This window comes from Oncorhynchus gorbuscha, linkage group LG15 (genome assembly GCF_021184085.1).
Source record: "Oncorhynchus gorbuscha isolate QuinsamMale2020 ecotype Even-year linkage group LG15, OgorEven_v1.0, whole genome shotgun sequence".
Taxonomy (NCBI): Eukaryota; Metazoa; Chordata; class Actinopteri; order Salmoniformes; family Salmonidae; genus Oncorhynchus; species Oncorhynchus gorbuscha.
In genome coordinates, this window is record NC_060187.1 from 77470933 (window position 1) to 77490932 (window position 20000).

At 47.1% G+C, this 20000-nt stretch overlaps 2 protein-coding genes and 1 long non-coding RNA gene across 6 annotated transcripts in view; all 3 read right to left on the reverse strand.

The window, feature by feature from the left end:
* The window catches only part of LOC123997334 (arginine-glutamic acid dipeptide repeats protein-like), a 9885-nt gene extending 3115 nt beyond the window's left edge, over positions 1–6770 (reverse strand). Inside the window, exons 1-5 of the mRNA XM_046301472.1 lie at positions 5569–6770; positions 2305–2521; positions 1373–2178; positions 714–1255; positions 384–527 (exon numbers count right to left, since the gene is read on the reverse strand). Coding sequence (XP_046157428.1) covers positions 384–527; positions 714–1255; positions 1373–2178; positions 2305–2521; positions 5569–6707 — 2848 coding nt within the window. The 5' untranslated portion in view covers positions 6708–6770. The remainder of the gene's footprint in view (positions 1–383; positions 528–713; positions 1256–1372; positions 2179–2304; positions 2522–5568) is intronic.
* On the reverse strand, positions 3983–4874 carry LOC123998090. Of its 2 annotated transcripts, none has more exons than XR_006832222.1 (3): positions 4815–4874; positions 4348–4622; positions 3983–4043 (listed from the first exon to the last, which is right to left on the reverse strand). It is a non-coding gene; the product is annotated as an uncharacterized LOC123998090 (long non-coding RNA). The 2 variants fall into 2 exon arrangements; XR_006832221.1 differs by having other exon boundaries at positions 4705–4868.
* A 403-nt stretch (positions 6771–7173) lies between the features above and the next one.
* On the reverse strand, positions 7174–18465 carry LOC123998089 (atrophin-1-like). Of its 3 annotated transcripts, XM_046302985.1 has the most exons (6): positions 18056–18465; positions 17440–17545; positions 10974–11117; positions 9130–9234; positions 8477–8596; positions 7174–8370 (listed from the first exon to the last, which is right to left on the reverse strand). In XM_046302985.1, the coding sequence occupies exons 3-6, from the start codon at positions 10998–11000 to the stop codon at positions 7189–7191; spliced, it is 1434 nt and encodes a 477-aa protein (XP_046158941.1). In that variant the 5' UTR covers positions 11001–11117; positions 17440–17545; positions 18056–18465; the 3' UTR covers positions 7174–7188. The 3 variants fall into 3 exon arrangements, with proteins under 3 accessions (XP_046158941.1, XP_046158942.1, XP_046158939.1); XM_046302986.1 differs by lacking the exon at positions 17440–17545; XM_046302983.1 differs by lacking the exon at positions 18056–18465 and having other exon boundaries at positions 17440–18043.
* Between the last annotated feature and the right edge of the window lie 1535 nt (positions 18466–20000).

Here is a 20000-nt window from a genome sequence, read left to right on the forward strand (position 1 = left end):
GAGAAGAGGAGAAACAGGTGAGAGGAGGAGTGGAGAAGAGGAGAGACAGGTGAGAGGAGAAGTGGAGAAGAGGAGAGACAGGTGAGAGGAGGAGTGGAGAAGAGGAGAGACATGTGAGAGGAGAAGTGGAGAAGAGGAGAGACAGGTGAGAGGAGGAGTGGAGAAGAGGAGAAACAGGTGAGAGGAGGAGTGGAGAAGAGGAGAGACAGGTGAGAGGAGGAGTGGAGAAGAGGAGAGACATGTGAGTGGAGAAGTGGAGAGACAGGTGAGGTAGATAGTGACAGAAAGATAGGTACAGTAGGTATCATATTCATGATACAACACAGACAGACAGGCAGACAGAAAAATAAACAAACAGACTGAAAAAAACAGCCTTTCCTCACCGAAGAGCTGTTGTCGTAGCACCTCGCTTTCAGTGAGGGGGTGTGCCAGGATGGGGGTGCCCAGCGCTGCCCCTGGGTAGGGCAGGCGGGCCAGGGGAGACCCCGACGCCAACGGGTCCATCAGGGGGTGCACCCCGCCCGCCGCTAGGGGCCAATGATGTAACAGGAAACACAAGGAGATATTTAATAAGAGTCACAGCATCAACAAACATGGTAACATCAACATCTTTGTCAGAAAGGAAGAGCTTTCTCAGGTCCAGCTCAAAAGAGCACTAAATAGTAGTGTGTAGATCATAGTACAAGATCACAACTGTGAGCAGCAGTGGGTACCTGTGTCTTGCTGGTGCAGGTGCAGGTGGGAGTGGATGTGTGAGTGCTGGTGATGATGAGGCGTGACGTTCAACATCTGAAGACGCCCCGGAATCTCTCCTCCTCCTGTTCCTCCTCCTCCACTTCCACCACTTCCTCCACTTCCATTGCTTCCCCCTCTTTCTCTTTCTCTCTCTCGCTCCCTCTCCCTCTCTCGTCCCCTCTCTCCACCGGCTGGCAGCCCCGCTCTGTCTCGCTCTCTTTCTCTCTCCCTCTCTCCACTCCTCTCTCTCTCAGAGGTGGTGGGGGAGCGAGTGGGAGGGGGGTAGGTCTCAGGAGGGGCGGTCACCGGGGCAGGGGCAGGTGGGGGGTGAGATGGGGGAGGGAGCTGGGAAAGGAGTGCGGTGCGGGATGATGGAGGGATGAAACAGGGTTGGAGGATGGTGGAGGAGGAGCAGGCAGAGGTGCAGCTGCAGGGGCCGGGGGTGGAGGGGCTGGTGCAGGTGCAGGGTGAGAGGGGAGCGAGGGAGGAAGCAGGGAGAAGGGGGAGGGTTGGAGAGGGACTGAGGGGCGGGAGGAGGGTTAGGGAGGCGACTCACTGGGGCTAACGCTGGGTTCTGGAGGGGCGGTGGTGGGGGTGGAGGAGCCTGGGGAGGGGGTGCCGTAAATGGACACCTCACCTCCACCCCTCCCCCAGCAGTAGGGAGTGAGCATGTGCATGAGCGTGTGCGTGGGCATGCGAGTGGGAGTGGGCGAGGGCGAGAGCCGTAGGATCTCCCAAGGAGCCCGGCTGGTACACCCTGTCCTCACTCTTAAACTCAAACCCCGGCTTCATGCGCTCACGGTGGGCTGCCACTGCATGGGGAAACCCCATCCCCCCTAACCCTGCACCCCCCATCCCCCCATGTCCTCCTCCATGCCCCCCTGGCCCTCCCTCCATACTGCCCCCATAGAGGAAACCCAAGATGGCTGCCGCTGTGGCTGCATCAGCAGGCATGTGATGTGGGTGGGCCAGAGCATGGTTCTGGAACTGGGGGAGGAAGAAGGAGGGGTGGACATGGGGGTGGCCATGAGGGTGGCCATGATGGTGGACATGCGGGTGTTGGTGTTGGCGACTAGCCCCGAGGGGGGACATGGCGTGGGGCCGGGCGTACTCGCTCAAGGTCCGCAGTGCCGGGGTGTCAGGGCCCAGGTACGGCCCTCCTAACCCGATCCCCAGAGCCCCCTGTGGGCCAATCACCGTTGAACCCCCCATTGACTGCATGAGGAGGGAGTGTGGGATGTGTTGAGAGAGGGAGGGGTGGAGGTGGGAGTGGTGGAGGTGAGCGTGGGGGTGAGGGTGGGAGTGGTGCTGCTGGGGGTGAGGTTGAGGGTGAGACCCAGGGTTTGAAGAAGAGTTAGGGTCGAGGAGGATGGAGGAAGAGGAGGGGAAGAAGAGAGAGGATCCCTGGCGTTGTATATTTGCATTGTTATTGTCCTTCTGTTGCTGCAGGGAAAGAGGGAGCATTTAAAGAGACAAAATGGAGAAGGAAATTGAGCATTGTGTCCATCTCCCTCGCTCATCGCCTCTCCCTCCCTCATCGCCTCCCCCTCCCTGCCTCAATATACTCACTTGTAGATGCCTCTCCAGGTCCCGCTCCCTCTCTCTCTCCCTCTCTCGTTCCCGCTCTTTCTCCCTCAGGTCTCTGGCCCTCTGCTCCACCTCTCTCCGGGCCCTCTCGATCACCTCGTTCCTCTTCTTCCACAGTTTGGAGCCGTCCAGGGGGACGAAGAGAACGTCGCTGCGGGCGCAGGAGTTTCCACTGCCCCGATCTAGAACCCTGTGGAACCTACAACCACATCAGCAAAATATAACCAATTTGTGCACCAGATTCTGTTCCCATATGATGATACTATCTTTATTATCTGGCAATGTCTTCTGTGACGGGTGGTGTTATCGTTGATATACTGTAGTCCTGTCTATAAAACCTCTTCTGTGACGGGTGGTGTTATCGTTGATATACTGTAGTCCTGTCTATAAAACCTCGTTGATTACTGTGTCCTGACGGGTGGTGTTATCGTTGATATACTGTAGTCCTGTCTATAAAACCTCTTCTGTGACGGGTGGTGTTATCGTTGATATACTGTAGTCCTGTCTATAAAACCTCTTCTGTGACGGGTGGTGTTATCGTTGATATACTGTAGTCCTGTCTATAAAACCTCTTCTGTGACGGGTGGTGTTATCGTTGATATACTGTAGTCCTGTCTATAAAACCTCTTCTGTGACGGGTGGTGTTATCGTTGATATACTGTAGTCCTGTCTATAAAACCTCTTCTGTGACGGGTGGTGTTATCGTTGATATACTGTAGTCCTGTCTATAAAACCTCTTCTGTGACGGGTGGTGTTATCGTTGATATACTGTAGTCCTGTCTATAAAACCTCTTCTGTGACGGGTGGTGTTATCGTTGATATACTGTAGTCCTGTCTATAAAACCTCTTCTGTCCGTTGATATACTGTAGTCCTGTCTATAAAACCTCTTCTGTGACGGGTGGTGTTATCGTTGATATACTGTAGTCCTGTCTATAAAACCTCTTCTGTGACGGGTGGTGGTTGATATACTGTAGTCCTGTCTATAAAACCTCTTCTGTGACGGGTGGTGTTATCGTTGATATACTGTAGTCCTGTCTATAAAACCTCTTCTGTGACGGGTGGTGTTATCGTTGATATACTGTAGTCCTGTCTATAAAACCTCTTCTGTGACGGGTGGTGTTATCGTTGATATACTGTAGTCTATAAAACCTTCTGTGACGGGTGGTGTCTACTGTAGTCCTGTAAAACCTCTTCTGTGACGGGTGGTGTTATCGTTGATATACTGTAGTCCTGTCTATAAAACCTCTTCTGTGACGGGTGGTGTTATCGTTGATATACTGTAGTCCTGTCTATAAAACCTCTTCTGTGACGGGTGGTGTTATCGTTGATATACTGTAGTCCTGTCTATAAAACCTCTTCTGTGACGGGTGGTGTTATCGTTGATATACTGTAGTCCTGTCTATAAAACCTCTTCTGTGACGGGTGGTGTTATCGTTGATATACTGTAGTCCTGTCTATAAAACCTCTTCTGTGACGGGTGGTGTTATCGTTGATATACTGTAGTCCTGTCTATAAAACCTCTTCTGTGACGGGTACTGTAGTCCTGTCTATAAAACCTCTTCTGTGACGGGGGTGGTGTTATCGTTGATATACTGTAGTCCTGTCTATAAAACCTCTTTTGTGACGGGTGGTGTTATCGTTGATATACTGTAGTCCTGTTAAAACCTCTTCTGTGACGGGTGGTGTTATCGTTGATATACTGTAGTCCTGTCTATAAAACCTCTTTTGTGACGGGTGGTGTTATCGTTGATATACTGGTGGCAGGTAGCCTAGTGGTTAGAGTGTTGGGCTAGTAACTAAAAGGTTGCTGGATCGAATCCCTGAACTGACAAGGTAAAAATCTGTTGTTCTGCCCCTGAGCAACGCAGTTAACCCACAGTTCCCCGGACGCTCAAGAAATAGATGTTGATTAAGGCAGCCCCCTGCACCTCTCTGATTCAGAGGTGTTGGGTTAAATGCAGTGACACATTTCAGTTGAAGGCATTCAATTGTACTAGGAATCCCCCTTTACTGATCTACAAAACCTCTTCTGTGACGGGTGGTGTTATCGTTGATATACTGTAGTCCTGTCTATAAAACCTCTTCTGTGACGGGTGGTGTTATCGTTGATATACTGTAGTCCTGTCTATAAAACCTCTTCTGTGACGGGTGGTGTTATCGTTGATATACTGTAGTCCTGTCTATAAAACCTCTTCTGTGACGGGTGGTGTTATCGTTGATATACTGTAGTCCTGTCTATAAAACCTCTTCTGTGACGGGTGGTGTTATCGTTGATATACTGTAGTCCTGTCTATAAAACCTCTTCTGTGACGGGTGGTGTTATCGTTGATATACTATAAAGTCCTGTTATCGTTGATATACTGTAGTCCTGTCTATAAAACCTCTTCTGTGACGGGTGGTGTTATCGTTGATATACTGTAGTCCTGTCTATAAAACCTCTTCTGTGACGGGTGGTGTTATCGTTGATATACTGTAGTCCTGTCTATAAAACCTCTTCTGTGACGGGTGGTGTTATCGTTGATATACTGTAGTCCTGTCTATAAAACCTCTTTGTGACGGGTGGTGTTATCGTTGATATACTGTAGTCCTGTCTATAAAACCTCTTCTGTGACGGGTGGTGTTATCGTTGATATACTGTAGTCCTGTCTATAAAACCTCTTCTGTGACGGGTGGTGTTATCGTTGATATACTGTAGTCCTGTCTATAAAACCTCTTTTGTGACGGGTGGTGTTATCGTTGATATACTGGTGGCAGGTAGCCTAGTGGTTAGAGTGTTGGGCTAGTAACTAAAAGGTTGCTGGATCGAATCCCTGAACTGACAAGGTAAAAATCTGTTGTTCTGCCCCTGAGCAACGCAGTTAACCCACAGTTCCCCGGACGCTCAAGAAATAGATGTTGATTAAGGCAGCCCCCTGCACCTCTCTGATTCAGAGGTGTTGGGTTAAATGCAGTGACACATTTCAGTTGAAGGCATTCAATTGTACTAGGAATCCCCCTTTACTGATCTACAAAACCTCTTCTGTGATGGGTGTTGTTGTCTTTGATATACTGTAGGCCTGTCTACAAAACCTCTTCTGTGACAGGAATACATTTCTCAGCCACTTTATCTATAAATAATAGCTGACATATTATGATAAGTGCCAGTGACAAAAACAGAGATAAAACCACATAAATCAGTTGTTAGAACTTGTTAGAGTGACATATGATGGAGCCCTTCTGTTGCTATGACGCCTGTCCCATCTCACCGTGCTGATTGGCTGGCGTGGATCGGAATGTCCACCGGCTTGGGCTCAGGGGAGGGGCTTCTCAAAACAGGAGGTGGGCTTTCACTCTCCTCCCTCTCCTCTATTGGTTCCTCCTTGATGACAGGTGGGGGAGGTGGACCTGTGGACGAATCAGAATGCCCATCTCTAGGAAGTGAGGAGCTACAGCCAGGGGCCGAAGTGCCATTGTTGTTGCCGGGGTTACTAAGAGGTGGGGGTCCTTTTGAGGCGTTTTGAGGTGAGAGGGACTGAGAGAGAGAGTTGGTATGGCTGCTGCCACTGCTACTGTTATTATTGCTGTTAGTCGGGACCAGGTTGTTCCCACTGTTCCCATTGGAGTGGTAGGGGCCGCTGAAGGGGGCGTGGCTGTTCAAAGTGCTGTGGAAGGGTGAGGGCCGACAGCCAGGTGACACACCTGAACCAGGAAGTGACATGTTGGCCCCGGAGGAGGAGCCTGGCGGGTAGGAAGGAAACCCTCCCATCTGATTGGTCGAGGGGTTTAGTAAAGGAGAGAGGGGTGTTGCAGGAGTCTGATTGGAGGAAGGGTAATTTGCCGGACGAACGTGATTGGGTCCCAGGCCGGAGGGGGGTTGGGGCTGAGCAAGGGAGGTTTGGGGAGGGGGGAGAGGGGGAGGAGGTGGCGGAGGAGGGTAAGGAGCATTCGGAGGGTGTCCATGAGGAGTTGAGGAGGCAGAGGAGGGAGAAAGGGACGGAGGTTGGGGGGGACCTCCACGGTTTTGGTAGAGAGACGACTCTCGCTGGTTGGTGTCCCTCTCTCGGTCCCTGTCTCTGGGCTGCTGGGCTGGAAAGTGGGGGTGGGGCAGGTGGGGGATCTGAGGTCCACCTGGGTAGTCTCGGCCCAGGTTTGGAGTCATTCCGGGAGGGCTGGGGTACTCACGGGCCAGGCCCGTGGAGGGTGGGCCACCAGGGGGATAGTCCTTGGCCCCAGGAGGGTACTCTCTGTGGAAGTGTTCTGGTCCAGAGGGGGACTGTGCCTTGTCTGTCCCTGGTCTATCGATGGGGGTAGTCTCGTTTGGAGGCGCTTTGAGGATGTGGGTGGGGGGTAGGGTAGGGTGGCTGGGGTTGTTTTGGGGTGAGGAAGGGGGATCGCGGTTTAGCATGGGGGCTGCAGGTAACCCACTGGTTGAGCTTGGGGGTTTCCTAGTGGGAGGGGTTATTATTGGGGTTACCAGTGCCCCCACCTCTCTCATCTGGCCCCCAAACTCGCCCCACCGCCCCCCTCTTTGTCTCTGGGGTGCCCCCTTCCTCCCCCAGCACAGGTGGGTCCAAACTCCCTGTTCTGATTCTCATTACGATTCAGTAAAGGAAACTCCCTTCCTCCTACATCCCTCTCTCCCTCCCTCTCCCTCTCTCTATCTCTCTCTCTTTCTCTGAACCCCCGGTCCAAATTCTCTTCCCCCAGGACCCATGGGGGGGTCTCTCACAGAGCCCTGAGGTCCCAGGCCTGGGTACTCCCGGTTCTGACCCCCAAACTCCCTCCCTTGGACCCCATTAGGACCCCCATCCCACCAGAAGTGCTGCTGTTACTACCACTACCAGCCGAGAAATCCCTACCTATCTCCCTCCCCCCATACTCCACCCTCACTCCCCCCTCTCCCTCTCCCTCTCGCCGGCCACCCCCCTCTCCCTTTCCCCTCCCCCGGAAGCGTACCTGGGGAGGTACTCCTTGTGGGGGTGGGGGAGATAAGGGGGGTGGGAGGAGGACGAATGACGGGAGGAAGGGGGGTTGTAGACGGATGGCAGTTGCTGCTGCTGCACTGGGGGTTGGTGCTGCGGCTGGTGAGTGTGGTGGTTACCAGAGTAACGGGTGTAGCCCCAGCTCCCCTGGCAACCGGTTGCAGTGCCTCCCTGCCATCCGGTGGGGCTGTAGTGGTGGGGGTGGGGCGGGGGCTGGGAGGGGGGTAATGGGCTGGTTTGGGGTAACAGAGAGGGAGGAGCCGTCTTGTTGTCCATCAGTTTCTCACCTTTCTCCATTTTCTCTCTCTCTACCTTGACTTCTGAGGGCAGGTTCTGCCCCCCTAATTCTAAGGGTTTCAGCGCTGGTGGAGGAGGAAGGGGTGGTGGAGGGGGGTGTGGAATGTTGGGGTTGCCGTGGGGATAGTCTCCCCCGGCGACTGTTGCCTTGGTCACGCACTGAGCTTTAGCTTTGGAGTTCATTCGATTGCCACTGTGCACAGTGTCAGCGCTGGCCGGTCCATACTCCATCTTGCTTACCAGCTTGGAGTCCTGTGAGAAATAGGACTTCCTGCCACTATTGCTGTCATTGGCTGAATCCCCTGCTCCACGGAGAGAGGGAACAGGAGCAGAGGAAGAGATGGAGGAGGATGGCAGCTTCAGAGAAGGGCTGTCCTCTATTCCTCCATCCTTCCTTTCTCCATCCCCGCAAGACTCATCCCCTCTCCCCTCTCTGGCTGCTCTCCTTTCCTCTCCTCCTGTCTTCCCCACTCCTCCCTCTTTCCTTTTCTCCCGTTCCCCCTCTCCTTGCTTTGGTGAGTCTGGACCATCAGAGTCAGAGTCTAAACTGGCTGGAGGCGAGGCAGAAAGACTCGGGGAGGAAGATCGATTGTCCTGGTCGATGTCCCGCCCACTGCTCAGACTATTGGCCAAGCTCCCTACAACTGAGCTCCTGCTGCCCTGGGATTGACCATCCTCGTTGTCACTGTCACGTGACTGTCTGGGAGCCGAGGGTGGGGGCGGTATAGTGGGGGGAGTACTGTCAGTTGAATGAGTTGAAGTCGGTGGGTTGGTGACAGAGGAAGAATCCTGATGACATAAGGTGAATATGAGGAAAGTATATATTAATTAAATGTTGACATTAAAACATCCTAATTCAACCTAGTAGTGCAGTTCAACATCACGTTACACTAACCTGGACTTTCTGCCTCTTTGGTGGAGGCACAAGTTCCTCCCCTTCACTCTCTGACGAATCATGGCCTTGCGATCTGTGATTGAAGCGACTGACAGCCAATTCCTCGCCAGCAGCTCTTTGCTACGATACAGAATATGCATGTATATCATTTTTTAAAGTAAGAAAGACAAACTCAAAGATATGACACTGCAGGTAAAGCAGTATGAAACACACCACTTTGGCACTACAATTGTATGTATAAGACAACCATGGTGGTGATGACTCATACAGGCACTCATACAGGCATACAGACACACGGCTTCATGTAGATCAATATCTAATGACTGACAGCCTCTTCTCTCACTCACTCACACACACACACACACACACACACACACACACACACACACACACACACACACACACACACACACACACACACACACACACACACACACACACACACACACACACACACACACACACACACACACACACACACACACACACACACACACTTTACAATAGACAAACCTAGATAGAAAGACTACATGACAAACAAAGCCAAAAGGAGAAAGAGACTGCCATTACTAGAGACACAGAGGGACAACATTACAAGAGTTTCCTAGGGAGAACACGGGAAAGAACAGACATAAAACATGATAGGTTCTCACCGCCTGCCTGTCGGTTCGTTCTGCACGAGAAGGGCTGGGATGCGGGCGTCTACCCCTCCTCTCCTCGTTGCTTCCCCCCCGCCTCCGCCCACTGCGCATTGGCATCTGAACCGCCAAGGGTGGAAGGGGCAAGAAGAAGGAGGAGAAAAGGAGAGAGGAGGAACAAACGAAGAGAGAGAGGGGGAAATGGGGTATGAGGGGGGTAAAGGAGGGTAGAGGGAGGTAGAGGGTGGTTAAAGGGGGTAGAGGTGGGTAATGGGGGTAGAGTGGGTAGAAGTGGGTAAAGAGGGGTAGAGGGAGGTAAAGGGGGTCGAGGGAGGTGAAGGGGGTTGAGGGAGGTAAAGGGGGTAGAGGGAGGTAAAGGGGGTAGAGGGAGGTAAAGGGGGGTGGGGGGTAGAGGGAGGTAGAGGGTGGTTAAAGGGGGGTAGAGGTGGGTAATGGAGTAGAGTGGGTAGAAGTGGGTAAAGAGGGGTAGATGGAGGTAAAGGGGGTCGAGGGAGGTGAAGGGGGTTGAGGGAGGTGGTAGTAGGGTAAGAGAATGGAGGGAAAGGGGGGTCAGTAATGGGTGGGGGAGGGGGGATCAGTAATGGGTGGGGAGGTAAGAGTAGAGGGACAGTAAAGGGGGTCAAAACAATAAGTAAAGAGAACAGTAGAGGACAAAACCAAGTAGGAGGAGGGGAGAGGGGGAAATAAAAAGTGAGGGATGGAGAGGGCAGAAAGTCGGGGAAAGGGGATCAGGAAGGGTAAGGAGGAACGAAGGATAATGAAATATGGAGGGGGCAGGAATGAGGGAGAAAAGAGAGAGGAGATCAGTAATGGGTGAGGGAGGGAAGAGAATGAGGAGGGAAAGGAGAGAGGATCAGTAATGGGTGAGGGAGGGAAGAGAATGAGGAGGGAAAGGAGAGAGGATCAGTAATGGGTGGGGGAGGTAAGAGAATGAGGAGGGAAAGGAGAGAGGATCAGTAATGGGTGGGGGAGGTAAGAGAATGAGGAGGGAAAGGAGAGAGGATCAGTAATGGGGGGAGGGGGGAGGTAAGAGAATGATGGGTGGGGGGGAGGGAAAGGAGAGAGGATCAGTAATGGGTGGGGGAGGTAAGAGAATGAGGAGGGAAAGGAGAGAGGATCAGTAATGGGTGGGGGAGGTAAGAGAATGAGGAGGGAAAGGAGAGAGGATCAGTAATGGGTGGGGGAGGTAAGAGAATGAGGAGGGAAAGGAGAGAGGATCAGTAATGGGTGGGGGAGGTAAGAGAATGAGGAGGGAAAGGAGAGAGGATCAGTAATGGGTGGGGGAGGTAAGAGAATGAGGGAAAGGAGAGAAGAGAAGAGGAATTGGGAGGGTAGAAGGCGGCAAGAATGAGGAGGAGAGAGAGAGAGAGAGGAATAATTATGACATCAATGTCCACACAGAATACACACACAGAATACACACACAGAATACACACACAGAATATACACACATACTACACACACAGAATACACACACAGAATACACACACACAGAATATACACACACAGAATATACACACATAATACACACACAGAATACACACACAGAATACACACACACAGAATACACACACAGAATATACACACAGAATACACACACAGAATATACACACAGAATACACACACAGAATATACACACAGAATACACACACAGAATATCTTAACTTCAAAAGTGTTATTCATTTTAATTATGTCAAATATAACATCACAATCCATCTCCGTGCAATATAATACAACATATTAACAATAAACACATCTGCAATCTGACCCACACATGCACACTCAGCTACACAGGGGAACAAGGTAGAGATGAAGGAAGCCACTGAAACAGTTCATACCGATTCTTTGTGAGTTCGAGTTTTCATCGTTACTCCTTTATGATGTCCATCCCTCCCCACAGGCCATAGCAGTGAATGAAGTGGTGTCCTTGTCTTTCTCTGTAGGACTGAAAATCACCTCACCACCATCTGAGCTTCTACAACCTGGAAAAAACACCACAATGATGAATTGTCTACCTAACCAGGCCAGTCCCATTGAATTAGGTAGCATCAGAAAACCCCATACAAATCAAATACAATAATAGAACAACAATAAAACAACACATTATTTTACAGGACACGTTACAGTGCACCATCAATCATAATAACAAATGCTGTACACATATCGAAGGATAAATATCGAACAATAACATCAACATTACAGCTACGGTTATAGGCAATTCATTGCAACGGTGGACTGATGAACCTGGCATGGCTTTGAGTGCATGTACAAGTCAAGGATCCTCAACACAGCAATGCTACAGGAAAACCGATATCTGACTCATATCACACTTCAATACTGAATGGATGCATTGATGAGTAATACACCGCAGTTCAGTTCATTCAGAAGAATCGCAGTTAAAGGAAAACTCCACTCAAAAATGATATTTTGGTATTTGTTTCATTAGTCCATTGTTCATATAGTCCCACAAATGTTGCATGTCAGAAATCAAGTTTTCAAGATATATAACTTTAAAAAACAGAAGTACAGTCGGTATGGTGCATTTTGATTCATACTGCAACAATGGACTAATGAAAAAATACCAAAATATAGTTTTGTGTGGTTTTCCTTTAAGGACATGTAATCTGTACACAGATTTAGGGATACTGTCGTGTATCACAATAAACACATTTGTAAGAAAATATTGTGTGCACAGATTATTCCCTTATGCTGATGAACATTCGTACTTGGATACTGTACAGAACCTTCCCAAAGAAATTGGATGTGTGTTTGAGTTCAGCCTGGGTCAGAAAGAGTTTAAACTGTTATAGCATCTCTATTTGATACTGAGCCTCAGGTAACCAGCGGGGCTATTAGAACCACATTAGCTCATTTATTTCACCTTTATTTAACTAGGCAAGTCAGTTAAGAACAAATTCTTATTTTCAATGACAACCTAGGAACAGTGGGTTAACTGCCTTGTTCAGGGGCAGAGCGACAGATTTTTAACTTGTCAGCTCTGGGACTTGATCTTGCAACCTTCTAGGTTACTAGTCCAATGCTCGAACCACTAGACTACCTGCCACCCCTTACCTACCCTACAGGAGCCCAGCCCCAGACCCAAACCTACATGGGGTTAACAGTCTGATAATTCATTTATTCATAGATTCTAGGGCTGGGAATTACCAGGAACCTCACTATACAATATTACCATGATACTTATGTGCTGATACGATGTGTATTGCGATTCTCACGATTCTGTTTTGCGCATTGACACTGTTGTTTTATTGCGATTCGATGTTCCAAAAATATTGCTCAGACAACAGATCATGAGAAAGCGAGTTTTGATCAGTCATGGAAAAATAATATTGCAATATTGTCAAAACAATGCGATACGATTATTGTCAAAAATAATATCCCAATATGTAACTGATTTCCCCCCCATCACTAATAGATACAGGGAAATGACCATGACATGCAACATATAGGTCCAACTCATTCACCCCTTCATTCATTAGGGTAGTAGACTATGAAATATGACACAGGTTTTACAGGTCCAACTCATTCACCCCTTCATTCATTAGGGTAGTAGACTATGAAATATGACACAGGTTTTACAGGTCCAACTCATTCACCCCTTCATTCATTAGGGTAGTAGACTATGAAATATGACACAGGTTTTACAGGTCCAACTCATTCACCCCTTCATTCATTAGGGTAGTAGACTATGAAATATGACACAGGTTTTACAGGTCCAACTCATTCACCCCTTCATTCATTAGGGTAGTAGACTATGAAATATGACACAGGTTTTACAGGTCCAACTCATTCACCCCTTCATTCATTAGGTAGTAGACTATGAAATATGACACAGGTTTTACAGGTCCAACTCATTCACCCCTTCATTCATTAGGGTAGTAGACTATGAAATATGACACAGGTTTTACAGGTCCAACTCATTCACCCCTTCATTCATTAGGGTAGTAGACTATGAAATATGACACAGGTTTTACAGGTCCAACTCATTCACCCCTTCATTCATTAGGGTAGTAGACTATGAAATATGACACAGGTTTTACAGGTCCAACTCATTCACCCCTTCATTCATTAGGGTAGTAGACTATGAAATATGACACAGGTTTTACAGGTCCAACTCATTCACCCCTTCATTCATTAGGGTAGTAGACTATGAAATATGACACAGGTTTTACATGTCCAACTCATTCACCCCTTCATTCATTAGGGTAGTAGACTATGAAATATGACACAGGTTTTACAGGTCCAACTCATTCACCCCTTCATTCATTAGGGTAGTAGACTATGAAATATGACACAGGTTTTACAGGTCCAACTCATTCACCCCTTCATTCATTAGGGTAGTAGACTATGAAATATGACACAGGTTTTACAGGTCCAACTCATTCACCCCTTCATTCATTAGGGTAGTAGACTATGAAATATGACACAGGTTTTACAGGTCCAACTCATTCACCCCTTCATTCATTAGGGTAGTAGACTATGAAATATGACACAGGTTTTACAGGTCCAACTCATTCACCCCTTCATTCATTAGGGTAGTAGACTATGAAATATGACACAGGTTTTACATGTCCAACTCATTCACCCCTTCATTCATTAGGGTAGTAGACTATGAAATATGACACAGGTTTTACATGTCCAACTCATTCACCCCTTCATTCATTAGGGTAGTAGACTATGAAATATGACACAGGTTTTACAGGTCCAACTCATTCACCCCTTCATTCATTAGGGTAGTAGACTATGAAATATGACACAGGTTTTACAGGTCCAACTCATTCACCCCTTCATTCATTAGGGTAGTAGACTATGAAATATGACACAGGTTTTACATGTCCAACTCATTCACCCCTTCATTCATTAGGGTAGTAGACTATGAAATATGACACAGGTTTTACATGTCCAACTCATTCACCCCTTCATTCATTAGGGTAGTAGACTATGAAATATGACACAGGTTTTACAGGTCCAACTCATTCACCCCTTCATTCATTAGGGTAGTAGACTATGAAATATGACACAGGTTTTACAGGTCCAACTCATTCACCCCTTCATTCATTAGGGTAGTAGACTATGAACTATGACACAGGTTTTACATGTCCAACTCATTCACCCCTTCATTCATTAGGGTAGTAGACTATGAAATATGACACAGGTTTTACAGGTCCAACTCATTCACCCCTTCATTCATTAGGGTAGTAGACTATGAAATATGACACAGGTTTTACATGTCCAACTCATTCACCCCTTCATTCATTAGGGTAGTAGACTATGAAATATGACACAGGTTTTACATGTCCAACTCATTCACCCCTTCATTCATTAGGGTAGTAGACTATGAAATATGACACAGGTTTTACATGTCCAACTCATTCACCCCTTCATTCATTAGGGTAGTAGACTATGAAATATGACACAGGTTTTACATGTCCAACTCATTCACCCCTTCATTCATTAGGGTAGTAGACTATGAAATATGACACAGGTTTTACATGTCCAACTCATTCACCCCTTCATTCATTAGGGTAGTAGACTATGAAATATGACACAGGTTTTACATGTCCAACTCATTCACCCCTTCATTCATTAGGGTAGTAGACTATGAAATATGACACAGGTTTTACATGTCCAACTCATTCACCCCTTCATTCATTAGGGTAGTAGACTATGAAATATGACACAGGTTTTACAGGTCCAACTCATTCACCCCTTCATTCATTAGGGTAGTAGACTATGAAATATGACACAGGTTTTACAGGTCCAACTCATTCACCCCTTCATTCATTAGGGTCGTAGACTATGAAATATGACACAGGTTTTACATGTCCAACTCATTCACCCCTTCATTCATTAGGGTAGTAGACTATGAAATATGACACAGGTTTTACATGTCCAACTCATTCACCCCTTCATTCATTAGGGTAGTAGACTATGAAATATGACACAGGTTTTACAGGTCCAACTCATTCACCCCTTCATTCATTAGGGTAGTAGACTATGAAATATGACACAGGTTTTACAGGTCCAACTCATTCACCCCTTCATTCATTAGGGTAGTAGACTATGAAATATGACACAGGTTTGACATGTCCAACTCATTCACCCCTTCATTCATTAGGGTAGTAGACTATGAAATATGACACAGGTTTTACAGGTCCAACTCATTCACCCCTTCATTCATTAGGGTAGTAGACTATGAAATATGACACAGGTTTTACATGTCCAACTCATTCACCCATTCATTCTTTAGGGTAGTAGACTATGAAATATGACACGGGTTGCACAGGTCCAACTCATTCACCCCTTCATTCATTAGGGTAGTAGACTATGAAATATGACACAGGTTTTACATGTCCAACTCATTCACCCCTTCATTCATTAGGGTAGTAGACTATGAAATATGACACAGGTTTTACATGTCCAACTCATTCACCCCTTCATTCATTAGGGTAGTAGACTATGAAATATGACACAGGTTTTACATGTCCAACTCATTCACCCCTTCATTCATTAGGGTAGTAGACTATGAAATATGACACAGGTTTTACATGTCCAACTCATTCACCCCTTCATTCATTAGGGTAGTAGACTATGAAATATGACACAGGTTTTACAGGTCCAACTCATTCACCCCTTCATTCATTAGGGTAGTAGACTATGAAATATGACACAGGTTTTACATGTCCAACTCATTCACCCCTTCATTCATTAGGGTAGTAGACTATGAAATATGACACAGGTTTTACATGTCCAACTCATTCACCCATTCACCCAGTCAAGCTCATGTGTAGTGAATGAGGATATAAATAGAACAGTGGCACACTGGGTGATATAAAGGGATATATTTAGCCAGGTAGTTACCACTGACAATGGAGGGCCTTGTGTTCAACCCGTCGAGCAGTAAACACACAGATGCAGTGTGTGTGTTTGAATTATCACAGGTACAGTATATCCGATGGTGGCACCATTACTACATATATGAATGATTAGTGCATACTGCATATGTTGACATATTCATACACTCACACACTGTATACAAACAGTTACAGCTGTTAGTTACAGATTCACACACAGACACACATAGTGTATAGTCAGTTGGCATGAATTCAACATCAGGTGAGTGTGCAGGACCGACTGGCTTTGAACCGGGACTAAGTGCCACAAGATTGTGTTATCCTGGTGACCTAAAGCCTAGGCATTAGCCCGGAGAGCTAACACAAGTCCACGTCTCAGACTAGGCTACTCGTCAGTCATCAAGCTATCTTGGTTCACAGAACCACCTCCTTTACACGTGCAATGTGCATAGCTCTACAGTGACTTTACCCATAGACTTGTTGTCTACTATATTGCAGTAGTTAGAGAATTCACAATTCCACACACTCAATGATAAACATTGAGCCATCACTTGTACTACGGAATCAATATTTGGGAAGTGCAGGTCTATGGGCCCAATGTAAAGCAGATATGGATCCCAATGACACACCGTTTACAGTCAGTGTATATCTTAGTCACAGGTGGCTGGCTGCTACTATTCATGGATTCATTTGCTGGTCCCTGGCTGTGGTCCATCAACACTAAAGGCAAACACAGCATTTACCATAGCTTATAATAATCACACAGTGTACAGCAATGGTCAAACACAGACACACACATATGTGCACATGAACTGTTTATCGCTCTCATACACATGAAATCATTCAAATGAAATATGTGATGCATCGCAGCATGTCTTTAGCCCGTGTAAGTATGCAGTTACACAGCTCACATCACCGACAGACACCGACACGCAGGCACCGAGAAGCAGGCACCGCAACGGTTCTCTTTCTTTCTTCTCCCGCTACTGTTATTGATACACATGCAGATGCGACCGGCTCTGCTATTCTGTACAACAAGCGAGCTACATCGGAATAGACTACACAGACGATGTAGACGCTATGTGCAATAGCACATATTGGCTAACACTGATAATGCAGAATAGAATGGGTCCTGTGTCTATCCATGCCTGTTGTGTTTCTCTCATAAGGGTACTATTTTTTCTCTCCATGTCTTGAAAAATTAATTCGGAATAGAATGGCGAAAGGCATTCTTTACCGACTCACCCAGACGCCTTTTCTCGTTGGAATGTGAGTGCGTCTGTTGTGCGTTGTAACCTAACACACATTTTACCCGGGTATGAATTACACATAACGCATGATTGTTAACGCACAAAGAAAGGGGGGGGAAGACACAAACGTGGCCAACAAGAATAGCAAAAATATATAAGCATCCATTTTCCCTTCTCCTTACCTATGATATCCAGCGATGCGTGTCCCCTTTCACTCTCCCTTTCTTTAACCGTCTCTCTCGGTTTATACTGTACGTTGACATACACACATAGGAGCAGCACGCGCACCTATAAACAGAGGCTGCTGGATCATATTGCAACGGTTCCGCAAATAATGCAGAAATTTCTCTCTCCTTCCCAAATCGTTGCAGGAAAAAACGGGGTGCCGCTGAAGACTGTACGAATTGATGCGTACGTTTGCCTCTTCCCCACCCCCTTCTCCCCCTTCTCTTTCTCCCCCTTCCTCCGTCAAGACGACTTGCACTTTTTGCCGTCGGTACAGTCACAAAATCTACTGAGGGCGAGCAAGGGATGCACTTCGAGGGAGAGAGAAAGAGAGGGCGAGGAGGGCGTGATTTGCATATTCTTAAGGAATGGGGGAGCGAGAAGAAAGGGAGGCAGGGAGAAGGAAGAGGCGCAGAGGGCCAACACTCAGAAGAGGGGAGGGAAGGAGAGAAGTCCCTTTTTCAGTTGTATCTTCCCCCACTCCAATGTAGGATCACTGTGCATTAGCCCACTATAAGCTACTTTGCATAGATCCTTTATACACACAATAACTCTCAAGTTACAGAATCTTACCTTCTCTCCCTTTGTTCTATAACTTCTCCCCATCACTGTATTGATGGGCACATGGCTACAGCATGCAGCCCAACGTGTAGTCAAACAGCATCGAACTGAATAATGCCATTATAGCCTAGATAATAGTGCATTCTCAAAGTTTCCGTATCCATTCTATTCATACCTAGAACGGAGTTCTTCTTTGAGTGTATAAACCTTTCCCCTAAAACCTAGGCCGAGGCCTACCCCGTTTCTTCTCCTCCCACCTCTCTCTCCCTCTCTCTCTCTCCGTCTACCTCTCTCTTTTACTCTGCACAGTGTCGGGGGAGCTAGCTACAGTGTGTCCAGTCAAGCGGTTCTGCAAACCACCTCCCTACTCTCTCCTTTCGTTTTTTCTTCTCTCCATTTGCACAGCGCCCTGTCCCGTCTCCTATTGTGTAGTAACCATAGTAACCGTGTCGAGGAGCGCTCTACTGCGCGTGCGCGCCTTTTACCTTCACATAAAAAGGCCACGTCTCGCGCTCCCTCTGCTGCTACATTTAGAACATGCAATTGATATACCTGCAACAATTTATATAACAGTGTAGCTACAGCTGATACATTGTTAATATGATGCAGCTTGTCACTGCATACAGTGCGCATTACACGTGTCAGCCACGCCAGGGGCTTATTTAGGAGGATGCAAGATATACGAACAAAATCATCTATTTAATTAAGAATGGCAGCCCAATGCATTTTTTTTATTTAACTAGACCAGTCAGTTAACAACAAATTCTCATTTTCAATGACGGCCTAGGAACAGTGGGTTAACTGCCTTAGTTCAGGGGAAGAATGACAGATTTTTTTACCTTGGCAGCTCGGGGATTCGATCTAGCAACATTTCGGTTACTTGCCCAACGCTCTAGGAAACCTGCCTCCCCGAATTTCTACCTGCACAGTTCTAAACGTTCCATCCTATTGCATGTGAAACTAGTGACATAGAGAAGATGCAGTAGCCAATATAACCAGCCTAACGTAGAGCTTTCATTTTAATGATATAAAATATCCCATACAAAACACGCAGACACAATTGTGGCTGATGTTTACATCATAAGTGTTCATATCTTTATTGATTGGATGGTTTCTGTGGTAAGCTTTTAGATGTAAGTGGTAACATACAATTATGTTGCAGGCTTTTAGATGTAAGTGGTAACATACAATTATGTTGCAGGCTTTTAGATGTAAGTGGTAACTGAAAGGTGGAAGGAGGGGAGGGGGGAAAGGGGAAGGGTTGGGCAATTGAGGAAACTGAGATGGGAAAACGCTTTGAAGTAAAGGGGAGGAGAAGAGAGAGGGATGGAAAAGAAGAGGGAACAGGTAGAGGAATGTGCATGTATGTTTTGAGAGAGAAACACTGCTTTGTGCAACACACTCATGTCTTGTTTAAAACCAATTAGTCCGTCTGCATTCTGCACCAGCCTCCAACTCATCATCTGATGAAACATATAACCTCCAATACATCAGTGTGTTTTAAGTGATATAAAGGCTAATTCATATTAATGTGTTTCTCAGTGCATCTGTCTGTCTGTCTGTCTCTGTTTTACTTTTTAAGGGGGTAATCGGTAATTGATTATTGGTCTGCTCGTACTCTGTCTGTCAGTCTGTCTCTTTATCCTTCCAACCATATGTCTGTCCGACCTTCTATCTATCTATCTATCTGTCTGTCTGTCTGTCTGTCTGTCTGTCTGTCTGTCTGTCTGTCTGTCTGTCTGTCTGTCTGTCTGTCTGTCTGTCTGTCTGTCTGTCTGTCTGTCTGTCTGTCTGTCTGTCTGTCTGTCTGTCTGTCTGTCTGTCTGTCTGTCTGTCTGTCTGTCTGTCTGTCTGTCTGTCTGTCTGTCTGTCTGTCTGTCTGTCTGTCTGTCTGTCTGTCTGTCTGTCTGTCTGTCTGTCTGTCTGTCTGTCTGTCTGTCTGTCTGTCTGTCTGTCT